This window comes from Amblyomma mixtum, chromosome 5, assembly GCF_055824585.1.
Source record: "Amblyomma mixtum isolate Tamu chromosome 5, ASM5582458v1, whole genome shotgun sequence".
NCBI lineage: Eukaryota > Metazoa > Arthropoda > Arachnida > Ixodida > Ixodidae > Amblyomma > Amblyomma mixtum.
Genome location: NC_143016.1, coordinates 143,018,705 through 143,040,992, shown reverse-complemented (window position 1 = coordinate 143,040,992; position 22,288 = coordinate 143,018,705). Strand labels below are relative to the sequence as shown.

The window sequence follows — 22,288 nt, the reverse complement described above, 5'->3', positions numbered from 1 at the left end:
GACCAGTATGGCGGCAATCCTTCACCATTCCACGAAACCGTCATGAAGTTTTAAATGAAGTTTAGGAAATCCCTGCCTTTGACTTTATCGCAGGCGCATAAGCATTGGCTAAAGGTTTGCTGCAGATAACAGCAGATATACTGCCTGCCCACCTGGCTTATTCTGTGAGCGATGTTGTCTTACTCTTCCTGTCACAATCATTTGACGCTCTGCGATGTCTGTAGATATTTTTTTTATTTTCCTGACCTGGTCTTGGCTGCAAACACTGTTGCGCATTGCCTACCAAACCGCTGACACTTAAACTAAATCGAATTCACTTTTTGTAACCTGTAAAGACTTCCTTTAGTCGACTCGTGTTTATGTTTCGTGCCTGCCCGTCATGATATCTGGAACTTAATTTAAGGCATGAATAAGGTACAGTCGACCTCACTTGTAACGGCCGCAGATGTAAAGAACGCCCGCTTTCATTAACGAGCACGGCGCTACCGTCAACATTTGCGTTAAGCCAACATATGCGTTATGCCACCCAGTTAAAGCAAACTCGCCCCAGTAACTGAGAACTCGCGCTTCCAGCTTAGCACGTGGACCGAGTGAGTGAGTGAAGAAACTTTATTTCCGCCAGAAGAAGACCCGTGCCCCTCCGGGTCCGCACGCAGGCGTCCGGGGAGGGGCAGCGTCGCAGCTGGAAGACTAGCAACGGTATAGTCGCGCAGCTTCTGCTGCCAGGCGGGTAGCGTATCGTTGTATGCTAAGGTCGGCACTTCTGAGTATGGTCTCCCATTCCTCTGCATTATTGATTCTGCCATATCCTGGGGCACTGGGGCATCTCCATAGTATGTGTTCGAGTGTAGCGGTATGCCCGCAGAACTCGCACACCTCCGCATCCTCCCTCGTGTCACCTCCTGTCCAGCTCCTCCAGAGCGGGGATGCGAAGTTTCTAGCTTGGAGTCTTCTCCAGTCATAGGCCTCAGCCGAGCTAAGCGATCTATCCGGAGGAGGATAGATCCTTTTGTTCTTTTTCTGAATGTCTGTGATGCTATTAAAGGTATTGGTTTCCTCTTTAGTGCTGAATTCGTATGAGGTGTCCACGGCTCCCCGGGGTAAAGAGGAGCGGGCGAGCCTGTGGGCGGCCTCGTTTCCAACCAGACCCGAGTGTGCTGGGGTCCAGATAATCAGAATATTGTGGGCTGGGATAAAGTCTTTTAGATATTTAGCCGCCATTTCGTGGATGCGTCCCTTGCTGTAATTTCTAATTGCGGCTTTGCAGTCGCTTACTACGTATTTGGTACCTGGCTGAGTTAGAGCGATCGCTATTGCAACCTCCTCCGCCACAAGGGGTTTTAAGTCAAGGTGTCTTACAACACGTAACGTTCTGCCTGAGTCCCCGACGGCTACGGAGACGGTGTCTCCTAGCGTGCCTACCGCGGCATCAGTGTAGGCCACGGTTCCCTGTGACATCTTGCCTAGCTTAGCAGCCAGCTGTGCGACCCTGCTTTTCCTTCTGCCTTTGTTCTGGATGGGATGCATGTTTCTAGGTATGGGAGCGATAATAAGATGCTCTCTTATTTCTCTTCCCAGATCTGTTCTGGTGTTCACTGTGCTATCTACGGTTGCCCATTTCGCTAGCTCTAGGTATTTCCTTCCTGCGGGTGTGGATGTTAACCTTTCGATTTGCGATGTTCTAACCGCTTCAGTCAGTTCTCTCCAATTGTTATGCAGGCCCATTTTCTCCAGTATATCATTGGACGTGGAAATGGGCAGCCCTAGCGCTCGTTTGACACATTTTCTGATGATTGTGTCTAATGCCTTTTCTTCGGTTTTGTTTATTTTCAGGAATGGGGTTGCGTAGCATATCCTGCTAACGATGAAGGCCTGCGTGAGTCTTAGTTTGCTGGACTCTGAGAGTCCTTCCCCCCTTCTAGATACCTTTCTGAAGGCTCTGACGACAAGTTCAGCTTGCGCTTTGAGCTTGTCTAGCGTACTTTTGTTTTTCCCTTTTCTGTTAATATACATGCCTAGTATTCTTATTTCCTCGACAATTGGTATCGTTCTATTTTCAAGTGTAACCTCGATTGCCGGTATCCTTTGACTGCGCTTGCTCATTGCTACAAATAGCTCCGACTTTTGCGGAGAGCAGCTGAGACCCACGCATTTCGCATGCTCGTTAATGATATCCGCTGCCTTCTGTAGCTTTTCTTTCATTTCTGATTCGCCTCCTTTGTTTAGCCAGACATTTACATCATCTGCGTAGAGGCTGATGTTTAAGCCTTCTATCTCTCTAAGCTTGCGGGGAAGGTCCCTCATTACCAGATTAAAGAGAAATGGGGAGAGTACAGCCCCTTGTGGGGTTCCTCTGCATCCCATGGGGAACTCATTGGATGTGATGCCCTGAAAGGTAATGATAGCTGTCGTGTCCCTTAGGAACGATCGGATGTAGTCATAGGTGTTTTTTCCTACAGCTATCTCATTTAGCCCATCAAGGATGGCGTCATGGCTGACATTGTCAAAGGCTTTCTTAAGATCTATACCTAAGATCGCCTTCAGGTTGCCGAGGTCCAGCTGATCTACTATATCTCCATAGAGTCTTAGCATTGTATCTTGGGTGGTGAGCCCAGGCCTAAATCCGACCATTTCATCTGGCCGGAGGCCGTTATCCTCCATGTATTTGGTCAGTCTGGTCAGGATGACCTTCTCAAGCAGTTTCCCTACACATGATGTTAGTGAGATCGGCCTGAGGTTCTCCAAGCTCGGAGGTTTGCCCTGCTTGTGTATAAGCGTAATCTTGGCCTTCTTCCACTCCTCGGGGACAGCGCCTGCTTTCCACACTTGGTTGAGATACCTAGTGAGGCTGTTTATTGATTCTTCATCCAGATTTCTCAACATTCTGTTTTCTACTCTGTCGAGCCCCGGGGCTGACCTTCGTTTTAGCTTCAGCAGTTCCATCCTGACCTCGGCTCTTAATATGGGGGCATCCAACTCCTCATTTGGTTGTCCCTTATAGTCGTCATATTTAGCGGCCCCAGGGGGAGCAATATACAGTGACTTGAGCGTGTCAATAAGTTGCTCATCTGTGCCATTAAACTTATACCTTGCTTTTATTTGCTCAGTTCTCATAGCCGTCTTAGATTTATTTGGGTCTATAAGAAATTTGAGCAACTGCCATGTACTAGATTTTCTCATGCCTTTCTCCATTTCCTCGCATCTATTATCCCATCTCTGAGATTCCAACTGTCGAGCATACCTTTCTAATTCTACATTGTGTCTAGCTATTTCCCTCCTTAGGTTTCTGTTCCACCTTTGGCGTTTCAGCTGGTTATTTAGCTGTTCCTTCCTTTTGTACATGCTGAAGAGCCTGCTGTCCATTCTATCTTGGGAGTCATCTACCTGAAGAGCGTCTCTCAGCCGCTGCGACACCGTCCGGAAAGAAATGTCGACCTAGAAAAGTAAAAAAAGTGGTAGGGTTTTAACATAGATAAACCAAGTCGACTTGCGAAACAACGTGTTTAGCGTGGTTCCCTAATGGTTTTGCCGTGCTGGGTCGTCTGGCAACGATATTAGACTCGTTAATCTCTATTTGATGTTAAGCTGATCCGATCTGCTCGTGCCGCAGATGGATGTTGACGAAGACGATGATCTGGAATGCACAGCGGGAGATTATCTTGTAGTTTAACATGAGGGGTGATGGGCTACGGCGATAGCATAGTGCTCTCGTGTAGTGGATAGCGAAGCAGATCACGGGTGCGATAAGATCTTTGGTTGCGGTTCATCCCGCGAAGTAGTGTTGCATACTAAGCAGGCGGCTTTGAAACTACAGACAACCACCGGCCAAGCGCCCGCCAATGGTGTATAAGGATGATTGTTTCCTGCGCGTGTACCGCCGGGAGAAGCACCGCAAATTGAAGCAGAAGCGCGTTCAGGACATTGTAAGGGCACCGCCTAAAGTGAAACTAATGTGCATGACCGTATCTCAACTAGTAGCCACGATTTTATAAGTTTGGATGCGGTGCTGCCCCTGCGAGTGCTACGGTGTACATCTCCTGCCCAACGGGTTTCAAATTTTGCACTCCTTCCACGCGCAGGCAGAGCCACATAGCAGGCAGTGCAGCTGACAAATTCCTTGCGCACGTGCACTGCGCTACTTTTACCGCTGCTTGAGCAGAGGAGCGGTAGCTCAAGTTGTTCAGGACACCATGCTACACGCATGTCGATTTGCTGCAACGCGTCGTAGATGCATTGCTGGCCGGATGTTGCCCCGGATGGCTACTTTGGTGTGGACGACATCAAATCAGAGCAGTGCTCTGACGAAGCCGTCCTACGCGAATGGCGAGCATTCCCCTACCGGTAGGTACCTGAACAACGTGGCCGATCTGTCATCGGCTGAGGCGGACGCTTCACCAGCGATTAGTTTTATTCTGTCCCGAAAGCACATATTTTCCAAAAAGGATATCGCCGAAGTGACCATGACCCCCCCAGATAGCATTGAAAGGGCTGTGGTAGGGCCTACTTTGAAGATATAGACGCGCATGATGCCGTTTTTAAGCAGGAAGCGCCCCTTCTGGCGGATTAATAATTTCGGCTTTAATGCAGGGATTCCACTCACTGCAAATATCGCACACAGCAAACGCAATCTGTGCTACCGCAGGCTCGCTATAAGTGGACTTCACTGTATATTATTTCTGAAAGTTAGCAGGCTTCCTAAGTCCCTTGAAGACGAACAATTTTGCTTAAACAGTCATTTACGAGTTGCGTATGTTACTAGGGCAACCAGCATAATTGGTTAGTAAATTTTCGAGGCTTATACGCTATGCCTCCCAGAGCTCGCATTTTGTTTGCCTCATTCTTTTCTGTAACACCTAATGCAACAAGGAAATGCACTAAAGGGCTGCGTCTTTGCCTTCGTTCAACACATCAGAATTTTCTGCGTTCCGGTGGTTGTCTAACTAGGCCTGCCCACGCTGCTGTTTTTACTGGCCCCTAGTTAATAATAACTTTCGGTTTCTTGATGACGATGATCAATTTTTATGAAGGAAGGGCATCTGAGGCCAAAGAATGCCATGACCCAATGGTTTTTTCTGCTACTGAAGGTGGAATTAGAAAGTCAATCATTTCCGAAGCATTTCACCCTAAAGAAGCCGAGCACCAGGCACGGGAAAGCTTGTACCCATTGTATCACCAGTGTGTACCTGGCTGCACTGGGGATCGAACCTCGCACCGGGGTTGCGAGGTTCGCAAAGTGGTTGTGCAAACAACTAGGCCATCGCTGCGGTGACAATTTCGGTTTCTTGTGCGCCTCTTTTTCTTACAGTGCTTTGATTATTTTAGCTACTTTGTAACCGCGAATATAGATGGCTGCAGTTGACGCAGGACCGGGTAGTTGCAGGGGTAGTGCGAACGGTTCTTCAACAGAATGGAAAGCTGGGCTAGTTGTAGGTTGTTCATGATGAAAATATGTGGGCGCGAACAAACAAAAGACACTCAGTGGATATAAGTGGGCTGAAATAATGACGAATACTCTACATTGATTTCCTCGGTTACTTCAACAAATTAGAAATCACGTGTTGCCTGAATTGCAAACCAAGCTTCCTCCTCTGCCTCTCACCACGTAAAGCCATTGTAATAAATCAAACAGGTCAAGCCGCTAACTTGTGTGCCGCGCTATATGATTCTTTGCGGGGACATGGTGGCCGCCGCTGGCTAAGGGCAGAGCTAATTTGAGAGAGAAGAGAGGCCTTTGCTCTGCAGTGGGCGTTGTCAGGCTGATGATGATGATGATGATATGGCTCTTTAAGCACCGGCAACCTAAAACCCCTTGAAGGCGAAAAAAACATCAGTTCTCATCCCTGGGAAAGGTAGAACTATGGTTTGGTTATGTTTTTTGGGGTTTAACGTCCCAAAGCGACTCAGGCTATGAGGGACGCCGTAGTGAAGGGCTCCGGAAATTTTGACCACCTGTGGTTCTTTAACGTGCACTGAAATCACACAGTACACGGAATTTCGCCTCCATCGAAATTCGGCCGCCGCGGCCGGGATCGAACCCGCGTCTTGCGGGTCAGCAGCCGAGCGCCGCAACCACTGAGCCATCGCTGCGGGGCTGTAGAACTATGGATGCAACAAGAGGCCCATTGCAAGGCTTGGAAGCAAACCCTTCAAGCTCTTTAATTTCACACAGGCTGTGCATCTGACTTCTTCAGGTGAACAGTATCATGCTTCTTTCCCGTTTTATCTATACTTTAGATCTTCCAAATTTATCTTCATGACATCACTCTTCCCGCCATTTACCTTTCGTTATTCAATGATTTTGTGAATCCTGCTCAAGAAAGATATGGAATTTGCATGTTACTCGCGTGTCTTGTTAAAATTCCGTTTTTTTCCTGAAATAGCTCGCTAATAATCTCTTTAGTTATCGCTCTTTTTGAGCCAATGGTTCCCACCAAAATTTTACATGCAAGGTTTCCATTCAGCGCGGCTACGCTGCTTACATCTTATCCCGTTAAAGCGGGATACTTGCTCACAAGCGAGATACTGCGCCACTCTGCCCTCGAGATTATGGCGAACTCTTTTTTTTCTATCCTTCGTAACGTCTTTTAATTAATGAAAATTGTTTATTTCATTAAGACAGCATAACAGGCATCCTTATATCTGTATTTGCGCGTACCGGAAAACTTTTCGTAATCAGTGTTTCCTTTCGAAAACATCATTTCGCCTTTCTGTCGATAAGCGCTCAAGTGCCTAGTTGCCCCCAAGCGATTGCTTGTCCGGCCCAATGAATGTCAGATGGCTTCACTGACATGTTGGGAAGAAAGTGGGCTGAGAGCGTCTGATCATTATCGTGCATTGTGCCACTCGAACTTTAGTTCGTTCCGAAAGGGCGCACTACGTGTAAATGCTTTCCCGTTTATTTATTTTAGCAGTCGGTATAGTTAGAAGCTTTGCGAACGCTGAGCTTTTGTGTGCTTATTGTATGAGTCAGGAAGTTATTTCTCTGTTCCTTTTAGGAAAGATGCTACTCCTATGGAAACAAAAATGGTTTTGTGTTGTTTATGGGGTTCAACGCCCCAAAGCGACTCAGGCTATGGGGGATGCCGTAGTAGACGATTCCGGAAATTTCGACCACCTTGGGCTCTAACGTGCACAGACATCGCACAGTACACTGGCGTCTGGCATTTCGCGTCAATTGAAGTGCGACCACCGCGGCCGGGATCGACCCGCCTCCTTCGGGTGTGCACCGAGCACCATATACACTGAACCATCGCAGCGGTTGTAAAAAAACATTCACTGGTTCCAAAACATTACTCGTTCCATTAAACCACTCTGATGCGGAGGGAAAAATCAGCTGTAGGCCGATACGCACTTGGATTTCACCTTGAAGCCTTGTGCAAAGGTGATGCTTTTCTAAATTGGTTGAAATTAGGCAGAAATGGTACTTTTCATAGGCTGTTCAGCTGAAGCCTCATTTAAAGTCGTGAAGTGAAATATATAGCAGAGTTAGCTGGTTTGCTGGAGGCTGAACCGGATTTTTGTATGATACTATTGCAAACATAAGACCCTGTGTGCGTTGTTTTTAGCCGCTGTTTTGCTGCCCAAACTTTCAGGGAAATGTTCCCCAGAATGATGACGCCCGAGGCTGGCTATGTAGTTTTAGTGAATGGAATCTCCCACGTTAACATGCTATCACAAATATTGTTAACATAGTACGTAAATGGGTCTTAGTGATTAGGGCTTATGGGCTCGCAGGGCACTCGACACTGCCCCACTTATGGTTATGGGTTTGATGTCGACCGAGGAGAAGGGAGCGTTTCAGCTTGATAGTCATGCTCCTGGATAGGGGGAAACGTTTTGGAGCTTTTTGCTACCCTTCGTGTAATTTTCTCTGCGATGTAGGGGCGCACGTAGGGCACAGTGCTTTTCGCACGGCAAAAAACTCACTTTATACACAATAATAGACACATACCATACTTTACCGTTTCACAGGGATAATCAGAAGATTGGTTTAGTCAATGTACCAACTTCTACTCAGAGCAAAAAACTGTTTCCTCCAATTTCCACTAAATGACTCCAATTAAAATACAGTCATCTGATTCACTTGCGCAACCGAGTTATGTATTTATTTATTTTTTGTTCGCAAAGTTGGTGGCTAAAGCTGAAAGAGATTTTGTTAACTGGTGACCGCTCGGGGCAAAGAAACTATCCAGCTTTGTACCTAACAATTTAGAGCTGCTTCAGAAGTTAGCAGCATATACATGCTCTTTCTGCCTTCAGTGTGTGTTCGGTGTCTTTTCCTCCCTCGTCAAGACACTCTCATTGGCACGTTCTTGAAGGCCTCCGGAAATTTCGACCAGCCGAGGTTCTTTAAGGTGCACTGACATCGCACAGTACACGGACCTCTAGACTGTCGCCTCCATCAAAATTCGACTGCCGTGGCCGGGATCGAACCCGCGTCTTTCGGGCCAGCAGCCGAGCACCATAACAATTGAGCCACCGCGGCGGCTCCATAATTATATATTAGCAGAAGGGCAAAACATGAACCAGATGAAAGTTTTCATTGTGCCCGTCTTGCGATGGACCTATAATTTGCCGAGGCAGCTTACAGAAGCTACGAAAAGAAAGGCGTGCGGTGAACCTACGCGAAAGGGGCATTAGTACTGTCCCAAAGCATTGTACTTGTCTGTCCACGTGGCGGTTTGCCAAATATCGCAGGGAGACTCTGAGTGCGGTCAGTAGCCCTCTCGCTGCGGAGGTGCCAGTACTGGTACCTTAACGGCCACGTTAATTGCCGCGGAACTCAGGGCCGATGTATTTTTTTTTCTTGGCCACTGAAGCGATTGGAAGGTCACGCCGGTCATGTCGCGCCCGTGAACGAGCTGGTAAATTGGCAGCCCTCCTTACACCCTTTTTTTAGCGCATAAAACCTAACTGCCAGAATCTGTACGTGTACAAGCTGCACATGCAAAACATTTAACTTATTGGGCACTAGTCAACGCCTTTGAAGATGAAGTGCAAAAAATATGGCACACAGAATTAGTAACGACGGGACATGATTTACTTGCAACTCTTTATTGGATTCAACACGCAGGTGATTTTAAAGTTATTAGGTGTAGATTGAGGAGAAGGAAAACAGGTGTATGAGCACGCGCAAAATTATGAATATTCTTGTATTATTGTTCTTGTTATTTCAGGCGTGGTTATATACCTGGTTATCCTACCCATTCACCCATCCTCAACCCATGACTATGTAGTCAGCTGCGTCCTGAATACAATAGAGATGCAAGTAGCGCGTGTGCTGTCACTCCTACTTCTCTGAGCTGCCATTTTTTCCGCATCACCATCTCAACCTGTGCACTAACTCGCCCAGTAATCACTCCTTTCGTGCCTTAAAGCGCTGTGTCTACAGAGGTTAGCGAGAGAAGACTTGGCGAGAGCGGCTGGAGAAAGCCCTATCTCGAAATGAGGCAGGAAGAGCTGGGCCATAAGCCTTTCTTCCTCTCCCCTAAGGTAGCCCACCATCACTGCTGCTTAAATCACGTGAGCAAAGATTACACTTTTCCAACACCCCCAAGTCATCGGCCCAGTACCAGTGACTGTGACGTGTGTTGCGGTGAATTTTTACGCCGTAAGGGCACCTTTGCTCAATAGGATTGGAGGGCACACTTAGCCTAGGTCTTAAGGGTTAATGCTCATACATGCGGGATTGGTAATTCATAACTTTACATCCGTAGGTCCCTGGGATTCCTCTTATCACTGTTTGCACAATGGTGCAGCATTGCGCTGCGATGGCAGGGGTGCCTGCCACCGGTGGGGCTTGTGCGACCCAGGTTGCTCTTCCCGAGCAACCTGTCTCGATCATTCATTGTCACCTGCCAGGGTGGTTAGTTTGCTCACAGTCCGGTGGACAGTTGTGATGATGACACAAGGTCACGTGACCTAGGTAGCCAACCTAGGCTGCTTCTCCTGGAATGGTTGCCTGTGCCACTGTACGCCACCCTATTCATCGCTCACAACGCCTAAGATGACGGATTTTTTTCCCACAACAGGCGCATTAACGCTCTCGTGTTAATATCTCCTTGGTATAAGGCATCCGCTTCGTGTGGTCAAATGCCCGTTGTTAAAACATTTTTTCTCACAGATGCGAAACACAAGGCCAGGGGAAAGCTTGTACCGATTGTATCACTGGTGGGTAATCGGTGGCGCTGGGGATCGAACCATGCGCCTCGTCTATGTGAGGCGGACGCTCAAACAACTTTGGCCGCTCTTGCAGTTGCTCTGATTAGTTGTGATGTTGATGATGGTCACAAAAGACTGATTATGATCTATAGCATATCAACCACACTTCTGATGACACTAACCGTTGGAAAAAGGGAATAGATATCAGCGAATATAAACGGTTGCTTGTTTCTGGCTGTAATTATATGCTGCCTACGTACCATCCTAATAACAGCAACATTTAATCGCTCTCCTGTTACTGGTATGTTGTGACATTTATTTTCAGGAATTAAATATTTTTTGAAGACGAATATACACCTTCCAGCGGCTGACGTCATTTGCATGTTAGGATACATCAGCCGCAATTTCTAACTTTGTTCTTGAACCGTAAAACTGCCTCTTTGCAAATTGTGAGTGCGTGCGAGATTAGAGCTTGTAGCAACTTTTCAATGAATAGGTAAAGACAAGCTCAAATACCAAATCGAATCAGGACAGAACAGTGCGGGTCGATTCACTGCATTTAGCACTGTAAATTCAGCGTCATCCCTGTGAAAGCAAACTTATCATGTTTGCTGCTGGGAACCGGGAAAAATATTCCATCTTTGCTTGTTCCACAAGATATAACACGAGAACCCGGAATCTAAAAGACTAATAACAGCACCATGTTAATTTTCCGGTCGCAGTGACAGTCGCCACAATATTGAAATTCGCTCGGATTAAACTCCATGTTTTTACAATTCATTCATTCGAAGTACGTCACCAAGTTTAAGTCTCCTTTAGCGATGTGTACTCGAAATCTGTTATCATTCCGCTTTTAAATGCTGCTGAGGTTAACCTCATTTCTTCTAAAGCGCATGAAATTTCGATACCTGTACATTCTTCTCTTTCTTTTTTTCAAGCTGTTTGGGTGTTTCAGCCGAAATGACTTTTTAAGCCCTTTCACAGTAGTTGCTGTCTTACGTTTTGCCAGTTTTGTGTTTACTCTTCGTTATCTACTATATGTAGCTAGTTATTTACTCTAGCCGCAGTTTTGTACGTTTTGCTGTTTACTTGAGGTAAACTGTTGTTGCGACCTACTGTAATTTTGTGAGTGTTTCTATATTTACATTTGTATTTATACTTTTTGGTATTTTGTTATCGCGTTTAGGAATTTTCCTTGGTGGACATTCAGATTGTATTTTGCAAAACTCTTACTTGACACGTTTACAGCTGTCTTAAAGCCGGCAGTCGTATGAAAAACTCTTTCGAGTTAGCGGCATCGCCGTTTCCTCAGGGCGTGCTATAAGAAAGCGCTTCACGTAGTTTTCAGCTATAACGTCATGAGAGTGGCCAAGGGAGCGAGCCGTCATGAGAACATCATGCTTGGACTAGGGTCCTGAGCGGGTAAATATCAGAGTATGCGCATTGACGGCTTTTGGGGTGTAGATCGATAAACTTTATCCTGCAACAGAGGCAAGCGGAAGGTCCTAAAGTACTGATGGTGCTCGATATGTAGATGTACAAAGCTGATTTGCGTTTTCTAACGGCCTATTCTGAGCTGCGCTCGTTGGAAATAAACTGCCAGCTTGAACCGCATGTGCACAGTCTGCGTTGGCGACAAGCATAAGCGATAGGTGCAACCGCGTTCACCTGCCACACCGCATGCGTATCGGGTGCCTCGCGGAAGTGAGTGATGTCTGCGCTGACCACGTGCCGTTATTTGCAACTACTGTTCTCAGTAGCAGAGAAATTTTCGCTGACTTCTCAGAGAGCACCCATACATTTACAAAATAAAACGGATAGCGCGAATAAATTATCTCAAATTCTCAGTGTACGCGTTTAGACCACGGCGCTCATATTTCAGTTATTTCATCTGTTGTTTAAATGTGCAAGAGTTCCTTTCCTAAATGAATAACAGATGACGGCGCCAGTTGGTGGGCCGCTCATGTCGACATTAGCTGTCCTTAGTCAGCCACATCGTTACGCAGAAGCTAGTGCACCAGTGCACGCAGTGCGTCAGAGCACGCGGGGTGTACATAAAAAATTCTAGATGGTAGACAAGAGAAAATCAATTTTTTTCTGTTATTTATTTTGACGACACAAAAAGAATACTAGATGCAGGATGCATAACCTCCCCTCGCTTCTGGCACTTCTAATGAATGTCGCTGCCACTGGATCGCAGGATACTAACGAAGAATGACCGGTGCAGTAATGAAATGTTGGCCATTGCACTGGAATTGAAGGAAGAATAAACAGGAACGAGTGCTTCTGGATGGAAAAAAGGAAGAATGAACAATTTCTCTCCCACATAAGGCTAATAGTCCTCGGTTCCTTAAACTAAATAACTGTAGTCATCCTTTAAATAGGGGGAGTTTCAAGCATTTATTACGTGACTTGTTAGGATGGGACCATTGGTTGATTTCTCGAGTTTCAGACTACATGTCTCGAGTTTCAGACTACATGGCCGCTGACAAAAACGCACGTTAGAATTTCACAGTGCGCAAACGCGATGGAAGTAGATAGCGCAGTCAGATTTAACATTCTAGGCACACTTTCCTCTAGGAAAATTAGAGACCGTCTGTTATATTGAACTTTGTCTCGTTCATCGTTAAAGCTGTTTCAACTAAGCGCGGCAACAATGTACTCGTTGCTGAAAGTGCTTCAAGATTAGCAACGTGTGGCCCGTGCTGGTAAATTGTCAGACGAGGCTTTAAGCCGCGGACACTTTCCCCCTCAGGTCGAACTGTCATGGGGTCTTGGCTGTCCCCCGGAAGGCCACGTCCGCCCATGGCTACGTAAGTTATGGCATAGAAACCCCACAAGAAGAGCAGCGTGGTGGCTGCGAGACACAGGGCGAGCGAGGTTTTCCGCGCTACGCACCCAGAAGCGGCCGTTTCGCTGATGAGCTTGCTGCTGCTGCTACTGGACTCCTCGGTAGCGCTGCTCTCCACAGAGCCGTTCTTTAACTTATTGTTAACGTCATTAGCGACGGAGGCTTGAGCCCGACGGATTGCAACCGCCGCCGAGACTCGTGGACCGTATTCGTCCTGTCGTCTTAGGCCGCAGCTGGTCACGCCGCAATCGTAGGCGTTGGTTTTGCAGTGGTGCCAGCCGTAACCCAGTGCCGATGGCTCTCGCTCCATTTTGTCGTTCATGTGACGGTTCTGAGACACTGGGTTGGCAGTAAACTCGGTGGCAGTAAACTGTCGGTCCGCATAAGGCATCAGTGGCCGCAGTGGCATCGCAGACCGCAGTGGCATCGGGGCGACAGGAACAGGGAGCATGCTCTTGTCAGGAAATTTCGGAAGCACACTATTTTCCTGGATACAACATGGAGTCTCGAAATCGTCTGGCGGAAAGTGGGGCTGTTCCTGGGCATGAACTGCTAATTTTGCTCTTTGGCTGCCAGGCACAGATGTAGATGGCACGGCATTGCTCCACTGGGGAATGAAATCCCGCGATAAGCTGGCTAAAGTGGGATGAAGATTGCTCCTCCGCTTACGTGACGCTGTCGTAGTGAGGCCAGGGTTCCTGCATGCTTTATGCCACCTCGCAGGCGAAGGCATTTTCTTAAGTGAAGCAACCAAGGACCCTGATGATTCATCTTCGTCACTGTCATCGGAAGACGTTTCGCGAACTTTTTGCAATTGTTTTCTCATCTGCGGGGATGAAGGCCTTCGCTTGGCTCTTCGATGCTGTCTTGACTCCCTCTTATTGCGCCGCCATGTCGAGGTCGTTGGTACCGTCTTGCCCAGGCTCACTCCAGCTACATGACGGAGTGGGGCGAGGCCTTGAGGCGCAGGTGGCTGGGGCGCTTGCGGGAGCAGCTCCGCGCCATGAGGTTCTGACCGGGTCGTTGTGGTCCATGGCGGCTTGGTGAACTGAGTCGGAAGGGGATCTGACAGAACAAGGGCTGCGTCACCTCTCGCTTGCGGTGGCCGATACCCGGGCAATAGTGGCGCGGACTGATAGCGGCTGCCTTCTGCCGTGACTGATGGCTGCATCCCGTCAACGACTGCCAACTGTGTGTCGCAGAGGATGGAAGGAGCGGCAGCTGTGACAAAGCGGCCTCTTCTTTTTCTTCTTTGCCTATAAATGCGCCCCGTGACAACAAATCAAGAGTTTTAACGAGAAACGCTAGAGGTGGTAAAGCGGCAATGACTGACTGCCACATATACGTAATAAAAAATTGATAGGGGCTTAACGTAGCTAAACCGAGTAGACCTGCGGAAGCAAGTGTTCATTCTTCAATTGGAGGGGGCAATTAAACACCGCCTTAGGTGTGTGGCATGATATCTTTAGTGGGTTAATGCCCATGTATGCTGAATTGGTAATTCCCACTTAAGATTCATAGATGGCGGCGAGTCCTCATATACCACTACATGCGCAGTGGCACAGCGGTTAAGCGATGCGCCATTGCACCGGCAGGTGGCTGTCTCTATCCCAGCCACCCGTCGGAATTTTGCGACCCATGTTGTTCTTCCCGAGAAACCCATGTTAGCTAGTGGTTAAACGTTTGGTTTAGCTCGTGCAGGCTCCCTGGTCGGCCAACGCCGTCAAGAGCTGTGAAACACAGCGCCTGTGCGAGGGTGGTGCCCTCTGGGTGTGTAGACGACAGGCGGCAGCGGCGCGGCGCATTCCGTTCGAGCGCAGCTGAAGCTGTTGCTAGGCAACGGCGATTCAAGGTCGTTTGGTAGGCGCACCGCCACCAGAACCCTCGACAAGCCCAGGAGGGCTCCAGTAGTGTTGTATTCGAAACAAAAACAAAGGTCACTGGCGATCTTAAGTGTTAGTGTTTGGTGTGAATGGTCAGGCTTTATTATTTAGACTAAATTGCATCACCCTCTATGCACTGTGCACCTTCTATAGTAGCGCCACTTCAAGCCGCTTAGAGGTAGCTTTTCAATGTAACCTTCGGGTTGCTGTTGAGGCTTTCATGAGTCGTTACCAGCATGATCGACATTTTCGGCGGTGATTTCTCTCCTCTCCTGGGCTCCCATCGATTACACAGACTGCAGAATGCGTTAGAAGAGGTGCGCACTTGTGAAAAAGTACGCAAGCTCCGTACGTAGCAGCAGTTTAGGAGCGCTGAATACATAAATGCGAAACCTTCAAAATATGGCTTCCAGAACCAGTGTAAACCTTTGTAAAGATAACCGGACGGGAGCCGAGCTGTTATGAGCAACTCAGTACAGATGGCATGCAGAGAGGTGTTAGCCGATGTTCCTGTAAAGACTCGCGCAGGGGTGATAGCAGCGTTTCAACTTACATGCGCCGGGACCACGAAGCTGGTGGACGCTGAGCCACGTTGATTTCGCGGAGTTAAGCGCGTTAAGTAGCACAGCGTTAACAATTCGCGATCGATTTTTAAATTCGTGATGGAAGTGAGATATAACACGTAATAACTGCCCTTAAGCGTTATGACTTTTAATTTTCGAGTATAGAGCAATAAACATGGTATGACGTCGGAGGTCATTCTAAAGATCACGCGTGGCTACCGGCAGCCGCAGCGCGACCACTCGACTTGGTAGCCCATCTTTCACACTGGCATGACGTCATAGGTAATCTAAATGTCAAACGTGCCTACCGGCCGCCGCTACGCGAAAAGCCGTTTTTGGGAGTACTATTGCTTTCGCAATAAAATAATCATCATTATCAGCCTTACTAAGACCGCTGCAGGACAAAATCATCTCTCATAACTCTCCAATTACCCTAGTCCTGCGCCCGTCGCGGCCACCTTATCGAGGGAAACTTTTTAATCTCGACTGCACATCCAATTTTCTCCCGCGCGTTGCTAAGCTTGCCTTCTCCTGGGATTCAGTCCGTTGCCCTAAACGACAATCGGTTATCTTGGCATGATGTGCCCTGCCCAAGCCCATTTCTGGTGCTTGATTAGGATGTGAATGAGCTGTATTTCTTCCCAGACCAACTATGTTTTTTTTTCCTTAACGCTGCACCAATCGTTTTCATTTGCATAGCTCGCTTCGTTGTCCTCAATTTGAATTGATCGCGTTTCGTTAGCCTCCACGTTACTACCCCATGGTTGAGCACAGCTATTATATTGTTACAGGTTCTATTTACAAATACTATTTACAAGGCAGGTCGAGAAGAGCCTGGTGCGCCGGCGGCAGGATACTGGACTTTCTCTTCTTCTTCCAGCCGCCGCACGTCTTCTTTGTTCCTCAGAGCCCATGCGCAGCACGTGACATTTCCCCGTTCGCAGACGAAGCCCTCTGGGCCAGTGAATCAATCGGGATCCCGAGAGTGGAATGGCTTCAGCCGTGCGACATGCACGACCTGGGTTGTCCTTGAGCGGCGTCCTTGTGTTGATTGGGGAGAGATGACATAGTTGAGGTCATTGAGGCGAGCAACAACGATGAACGGGCCTGTGTAGTGGGATAGCAGCTTTTCTGATAAACCACGCTTGCGTAGGGGCGTCCACAACCATACAACGTCACCGGGCAGGTAGGAGACATCCTTGCGCCGGCGGTCATAACGCTGCTAAGAGCGATGCTGTGATGCCAAGGTGCGTATCCGGGCAATCCGACGGGCTTCTTCAGCGCGACATAGAGTGTTGGCAATAGAAGGCTCGGTGTCGAGAGAGAAAGGTAAGATGCTGTCGAGGGAGCTTCGAGGCGGACGGGCATAAAGGAGGAAGAATGGGCTGTAACCAGTTATTTCATGCCTCGACGTGTTATAGGCGTATGTAATGAAGGGAAGCACATCGTCCCAGTTCTTATGGCGGGAATCGACATACATGGCCAGCATGGTCGTGAGTGTCCGATTGGTACGTTCAACCAGTCCATTAGCCTGGGGGTGGTACGGCGTCGAGTGGCGAAAATGGCATGAACTAAGACGCAGAAGCTCTTCCACAACGTCTGCCGTAAACTGGCGACCGCGGTCACTGATAACAACTCGAGGAGGTCCATGCCGGAGGATGACAGCACGAAGAAGGAAGAGCGAGACCTCAGCAGCGGTGGCGCAAGGTAGGGCGGCGGTCTCACAGTAACGGGTGAGGTGATCCACGCACACTATAATCCAGCGGTTACCGTTGGACGAGCGGGGAAACGGGCCGAGCAGATCGAGTCCAACTTGTTCATATGGCGTGCTTGGAGGTGGCACAGGATGCAGGCGTCCAGGCGAAGAAGTCGCGGGAAGCTTGAACCGCTGACACTGCACGCAGGTGGCCACGTAGCGCTGAACCATATGACGCATTTTTGGCCAGTAAAAACGTTCTTTGATGCGGTTAAGGGTCCTGGCAAACCCCAAGTGCCCAGCCGTGACGTCATCGTGCATTGCCTGCAGAGCAGAGGAGTACAGAGTAGCCGGAACGACGAGGAGAAAGCGCGCACCTCCAGGCGAGTAATTCGTTCTATAGAGTAAACCGTCGCGAATGCAGAAAGGGCTTGCGGATGTCGGGTCACGGGCTTCGGCAAAAAGCGGCGCCAAGTGCTGATCCTTGCGTTGTTCCGTCTGGAAAGTGCCAAGATCTGGAAACTCTTGGGAAACGGCAGCGAGATAGTCGTCGAAGTTTTCATCATCGGAAGTAGTAACCGTGAGCGGCAGCCGCGAGAGGCAATCTGCGTCGGCGTGTTGGCGGCCACTTTTGTAAGACACTTTGAAGTTAAACTCTTGGAGGCGTAACGCCCAGCGGGCCAACCGACCGCAGGGGTCGCGTAGATTGACCAGCCAGCACAGAGAATGGTGGTCTGTGACGACTGTAAAAGCACGTCCATAAAGGTACGAACGAAACCGTTGTACGCCGAAAACAACGGCGAGACACTCTTGCTCTGTTACAGTGTAATTGCGTTCCGACTTGCTGAGGGTGCGACTTGCATAAGCGACAACGTGTTGATTGCCCTCATGGCGTTGGATAAGCACAGCACCCACGCCGATGCCGCTGGCGTCAGTGTGGAGTTCAGTCGGTGCTGTCGGGCAGAAATGACGTAATAGTGGCCGCGAGGTGAGGAGAAACTTGAGCTGCCGAAACGCGGAGTCGCATTCGGGAGTCCAGTGGAAAGGGGTGTCTTTCTGCAGGAGACTTGTAAGCGGGTAGGCTAAATCAGAAAACTTGGGAACGAAACGCCGAAAATATGAGCAAAGTCCTAGGAAACTCCTGAGCTCTTTCACTGATTTGGGTTCTTTGACACTGCTTACAGCTTCAACCTTCTGCGGGTCGGGTCTGACGCCATCCTTGTGAACGAGATGACCAAGCACAGTAATTTGGCGTTCACCGAAGCGACACTTCTTCGAGTTCAGCACGAGGCCCGCTCTCTCTATGCAGTCTAGGACAATGGCTAAGCGGCTGTTATGTTCGGCGAAGGTCCTACCAAAAATAACAACATCGTCCAGATAACACATGCAAACTTGCCACTTCAGGCCACGTAAAAGCGTATCCATAAATCGTTCAAAAGTGGCAGGAGCGTTGCAAAGGCCGAAAGGCATAACATTAAATTCATGCAACCCGTCAGGTGTCACGAATGCTGTCTTCTCTTTGTCTTGCGGGTGCATCGGGATCTGCCAGTACCCGGACCGTAGATCCACCGAGGAAAAGTAGGAGGCTGAGTGGAGGCAGTCAATGGCATCATCAACGCGCGGGAGCGGGTAAACATCCTTCTTTGTGACAGCGTTAAGCCGGCGGTAGTCGACACAAAATCGCCAAGTGCCATCTTTCTTTTTGACAAGGATCACTGGAGCAGCCCACGGGCTTGAGGATTCCTGAATGATGCCGCGGTGCAACATGTCACGGACTTGTTCATCGATTATCTGACGTTCGGAAGGCGAGACGCGGTATGGCTTCTGTCGAATCGGCTGTGCAGATCCAGTATTGATCATGTGATGGGTACGGGAAGCTGGAATCGGCGGTGGTTGGTCGCAACGAAAGTCAAACACGTCAGCATGCTTCATAAGAACGGCCACTAGTACCTGGCGGTCGCTAGTGGGTAGGGATTTGTTGACCATGGCTAGGAATTGAGAGTCGCTCAGATCGCGGCGTCTAGTTGGACGAGACACGTTGTCAGTGATCGCGGCAACTGGTACAGAAAAACGTTCTTCAAAGCCAGCAAGTTTTAAACCACATGGCAATACTGCAGGTTCGTTGGAGTGATTGACAGTCCAAAGAGTGGCATGGCCCTTGGTCACATGGACGACGCTGCGGGGTACTAGCACACTTTTCTTTGCACAGTTAAGGGAACAAGGTTCCACCACAGCATCGAAGGCATCAGAAATCGTGCTCGAGGACACAACGGGAACGAATATGGCAGACATTGCTGGAACGACGGTATCTTCAGAGACAGAAAACACTTGGGCAACCACTGGCGAGTCTTCTATGAGAGCTGACCGAAGGTCAGGACTTAACGATATGCCACCACTGCGGAAGTCGAGAGTAGCGCCGCACTGGTGCAAAAAGTCAATACCGAGGATGATGTCATGCGTAGAACGAGGGAGCACCGTGAATTCAGTTCGGAACATGTGGCCAGCGATCACTACATTCACAAAACAAATACCAATCGGAACCAATGATTCTCCCCCTACACCCCGGAATATAACAGCACAATCCCAAGCGAACATTATTTTACGACCCAGGCGGTTCTTGAAAGTTGAACTCATCACTGACACCGTGGCACCAGTGTCCACTAAGGCCATGACGCAAATACCGTCCACTAAAACTTCAAGGCGGTTCCTTAACATAACAATGGGCAGAGGAATTGGCACTATCGATGATCCGGCGACCGCACCTCCATCGGCCGCACACGCTAGTTTCCCGGGGACGGTGGGGAACGACGTTGGGGAGAAGGCGAGCGGCGAGAGCGGTGCGGAGGTGGAGTCAGACTTCGGTCAGAGGCAGGGGAGTCGTTCCGTGGTGGCGCGTAACTGGATGGGCGCTGAGACGATGTGAAGACACGGTCATGAACAGGCGCATTGAAACTGGGGCGAGGGTATGACCATTGGCGCTGGGAGCGGGAATACTGGCCCCGGCGACGGCAGAATCTAGAGATGTGACCGACCATACCACAGCGGTAACAAAGTGGTGGGTCGGGCGGGCACTCGGGATAACACTCCTCGTAGCCAGTGTCGAAACGACCATCGTACTCCGGCTGCCGCAGGTGGCGTTGCGGACGAGCTGGCGCCCTGGGGCCGGGGCGGGTGATCCGGGGAGCGTCGCTGTAATCAATGCGAGGAGCACTGGTAAGGGCCTGGCCAGACGAACTCCAAGGGGAGGAGCGGTAGGCGGGAGCCGCCTGCAGAGAACAACTCTCATACGGGACCTCACTGCGGCGCGCAACATCTTGATGCCGGGAGAGTTCGTCACGCACGATTTGACGAATGACGTCAGGGAGAGTCGCCGCATTCACACGCTCGTGGAAATCCACGCTGGCGACGGTGGTGACGTTAGGCAGGCGACCGAACTTGGGAGTAATTCGACGCAGTTTTAGAGCTTCAAAGGTGCGGCAGTGCTTGATGATATCCGTGGGCGAGTCTAAATTTTCTTTACTAATAAGAAAGCTGTAGACGTCCTCTGCGATGCCCTTGAGGAGATGACCAACGCGATCTTCGTCGGACATACTGGGATTAACGACTTTGCACAGCTTCAAGACCTCTTCTATGTAAGTCGTGCAGGTCTCTCCAGGCACTTGCGCTCTCTGAAGCAAAGACTGCTCAGCGCATTTTCGTTTGGCAACGGTATCCCCGAAGCAGCTGCGGAGCTCTTCCATGAAGCGGTCCCAACTCGTTATTGATGCCTCATGGTTTTCGAACCAAGTTAGCGCGGTGCCATCGAGAAAGAAGACGACATTGGCCAGCTGAAGAGTGGCATCCCAGCCGTTGTATTTGCTCACCCGCTTGTAATTGGTGAGCCAATCATCCACGTCTTCGCCAGCCTTCCCGGAAAACGTCCGCGGCTCACGGTAGTGCTGCCAAGCGGGCGTTGCTGCGCCGGTCGGACGTGCGTCGGCTTCCTTGGGCATTTGCACGGGCAACGGTGGCAATCCGGTGATTCTTCGGCTGCAGCGGTTGCGAGAGGGGTCCGTGGTGATCGACCCCGCACCTCCACCACACTGTTACAGGTTCTATTTACAAATACTATTTACAAGGCAGGTCGAGAAGAGCCTGGTGCGCCGGCGGCAGGATACTGGACTTTCTCTTCTTCTTCCAGCCGCCGCACGTCTTCTTTGTTCCTCAGAGCCCATGCGCAGCACGTGACAATATATTATTCCCTCTGGAGGGACATTGCATATTGCCACCGTCCGAACCAATCAGTGGCGCCGTACCGCGGCCGAACTGTTTAAGCTTGGACTTACCAAGCCTTGGGCATTCGAGCTGCTAAAAGATCGTCTTCTTCCTCGCTCGAGCTGACTGCTGGCTGGCACGCCCACCTTATCTAATTAGAACCTGGGCTATTTCTTCACCCGTTTGTCGGTGACATTTTTGGTGGAGGTGCTGGGTGCCGTCCCATGTACTCGGATTGCGAGGACACTCTCGACACCTGTTCTCCACGCTTGGACGCAACACCCGTCCACAAAGCGAGCCGCCGTCTGCGAGGCCTACAAACGGAGTTCACCCAACTGACAGCGCCGGTAAGAGCAATGACATCAACCGTGGCTAGCCAGACAACTCTGAATTCCGGGAATGCCCCGCCATTCGTCCTTCACGCACCTCGGTCGCCGCCGCTGTTCCACGGGGACAGGTTCGAGGACGTAGAAGACTGGTTGGGCAGCTTTGACCGAGTGGCGGGCTTCAACGAATGGGACGGCGAGCGCAAATTGCGCAACGTCTACTTTGCGCTGCAGGACTCAGCCAAAACATGGTTCGAAAATCACGAAGCCGCCTTTACCACCTTAGAAGTGTTTCGACGAGAACTGCTAGCCACGTTTACCACCAGCGAAAGAAAAGAAAAGGCTGAAATCGCCCTGCACTCGAGGTCACAGCAGTCAAACGAGAGCGTCACGATGTTCATCGAGGATATGACGCGACTGTTCAATCGGGCCGACCCTGCTAGCCATGTAAATAGTCACATATGTTGTAATTCACTGTATTCCCACGCCTTTGAAGGCAATAAAGAAAAAAAATGCCTGAGGCCAAGAAGGTGCGCCACCTAATGCGCGGCGTA

General features: G+C 49.5%; 1 protein-coding gene across 1 annotated transcript; it reads right to left on the bottom strand.

Annotated features, from left to right (window-relative positions):
• Positions 1-13,945: 13,945 nt before the first annotated feature.
• LOC149343949 (uncharacterized) lies at positions 13,946-21,165 on the bottom strand. Its single transcript, XM_089547108.1, has 2 exons — positions 20,443-21,165; positions 13,946-14,201 (listed from the first exon to the last, which is right to left on the bottom strand). Exons 1-2 carry the CDS (start codon positions 21,144-21,146, stop codon positions 13,946-13,948), a joined length of 960 nt encoding a protein of 319 aa, XP_089403234.1. The 5' UTR covers positions 21,147-21,165.
• Positions 21,166-22,288: the final 1,123 nt, after the last annotated feature.

Excerpts from the sequence above, each read along its gene's own strand:
- LOC149343949 (XM_089547108.1), bottom strand. The coding sequence starts at position 21,146 with ATGCCCAAGGAAGCCGACGCACGTCCGACCGGCGCAGCAACGCCCGCT. Across the intron at positions 14,202-20,442 it reads GCGCGCCGCAGTGAGGTCCC|TTGGCAGTCGTTGACGGGAT; the intron begins GTATGAGAGTTG and ends TGCGACACACAG.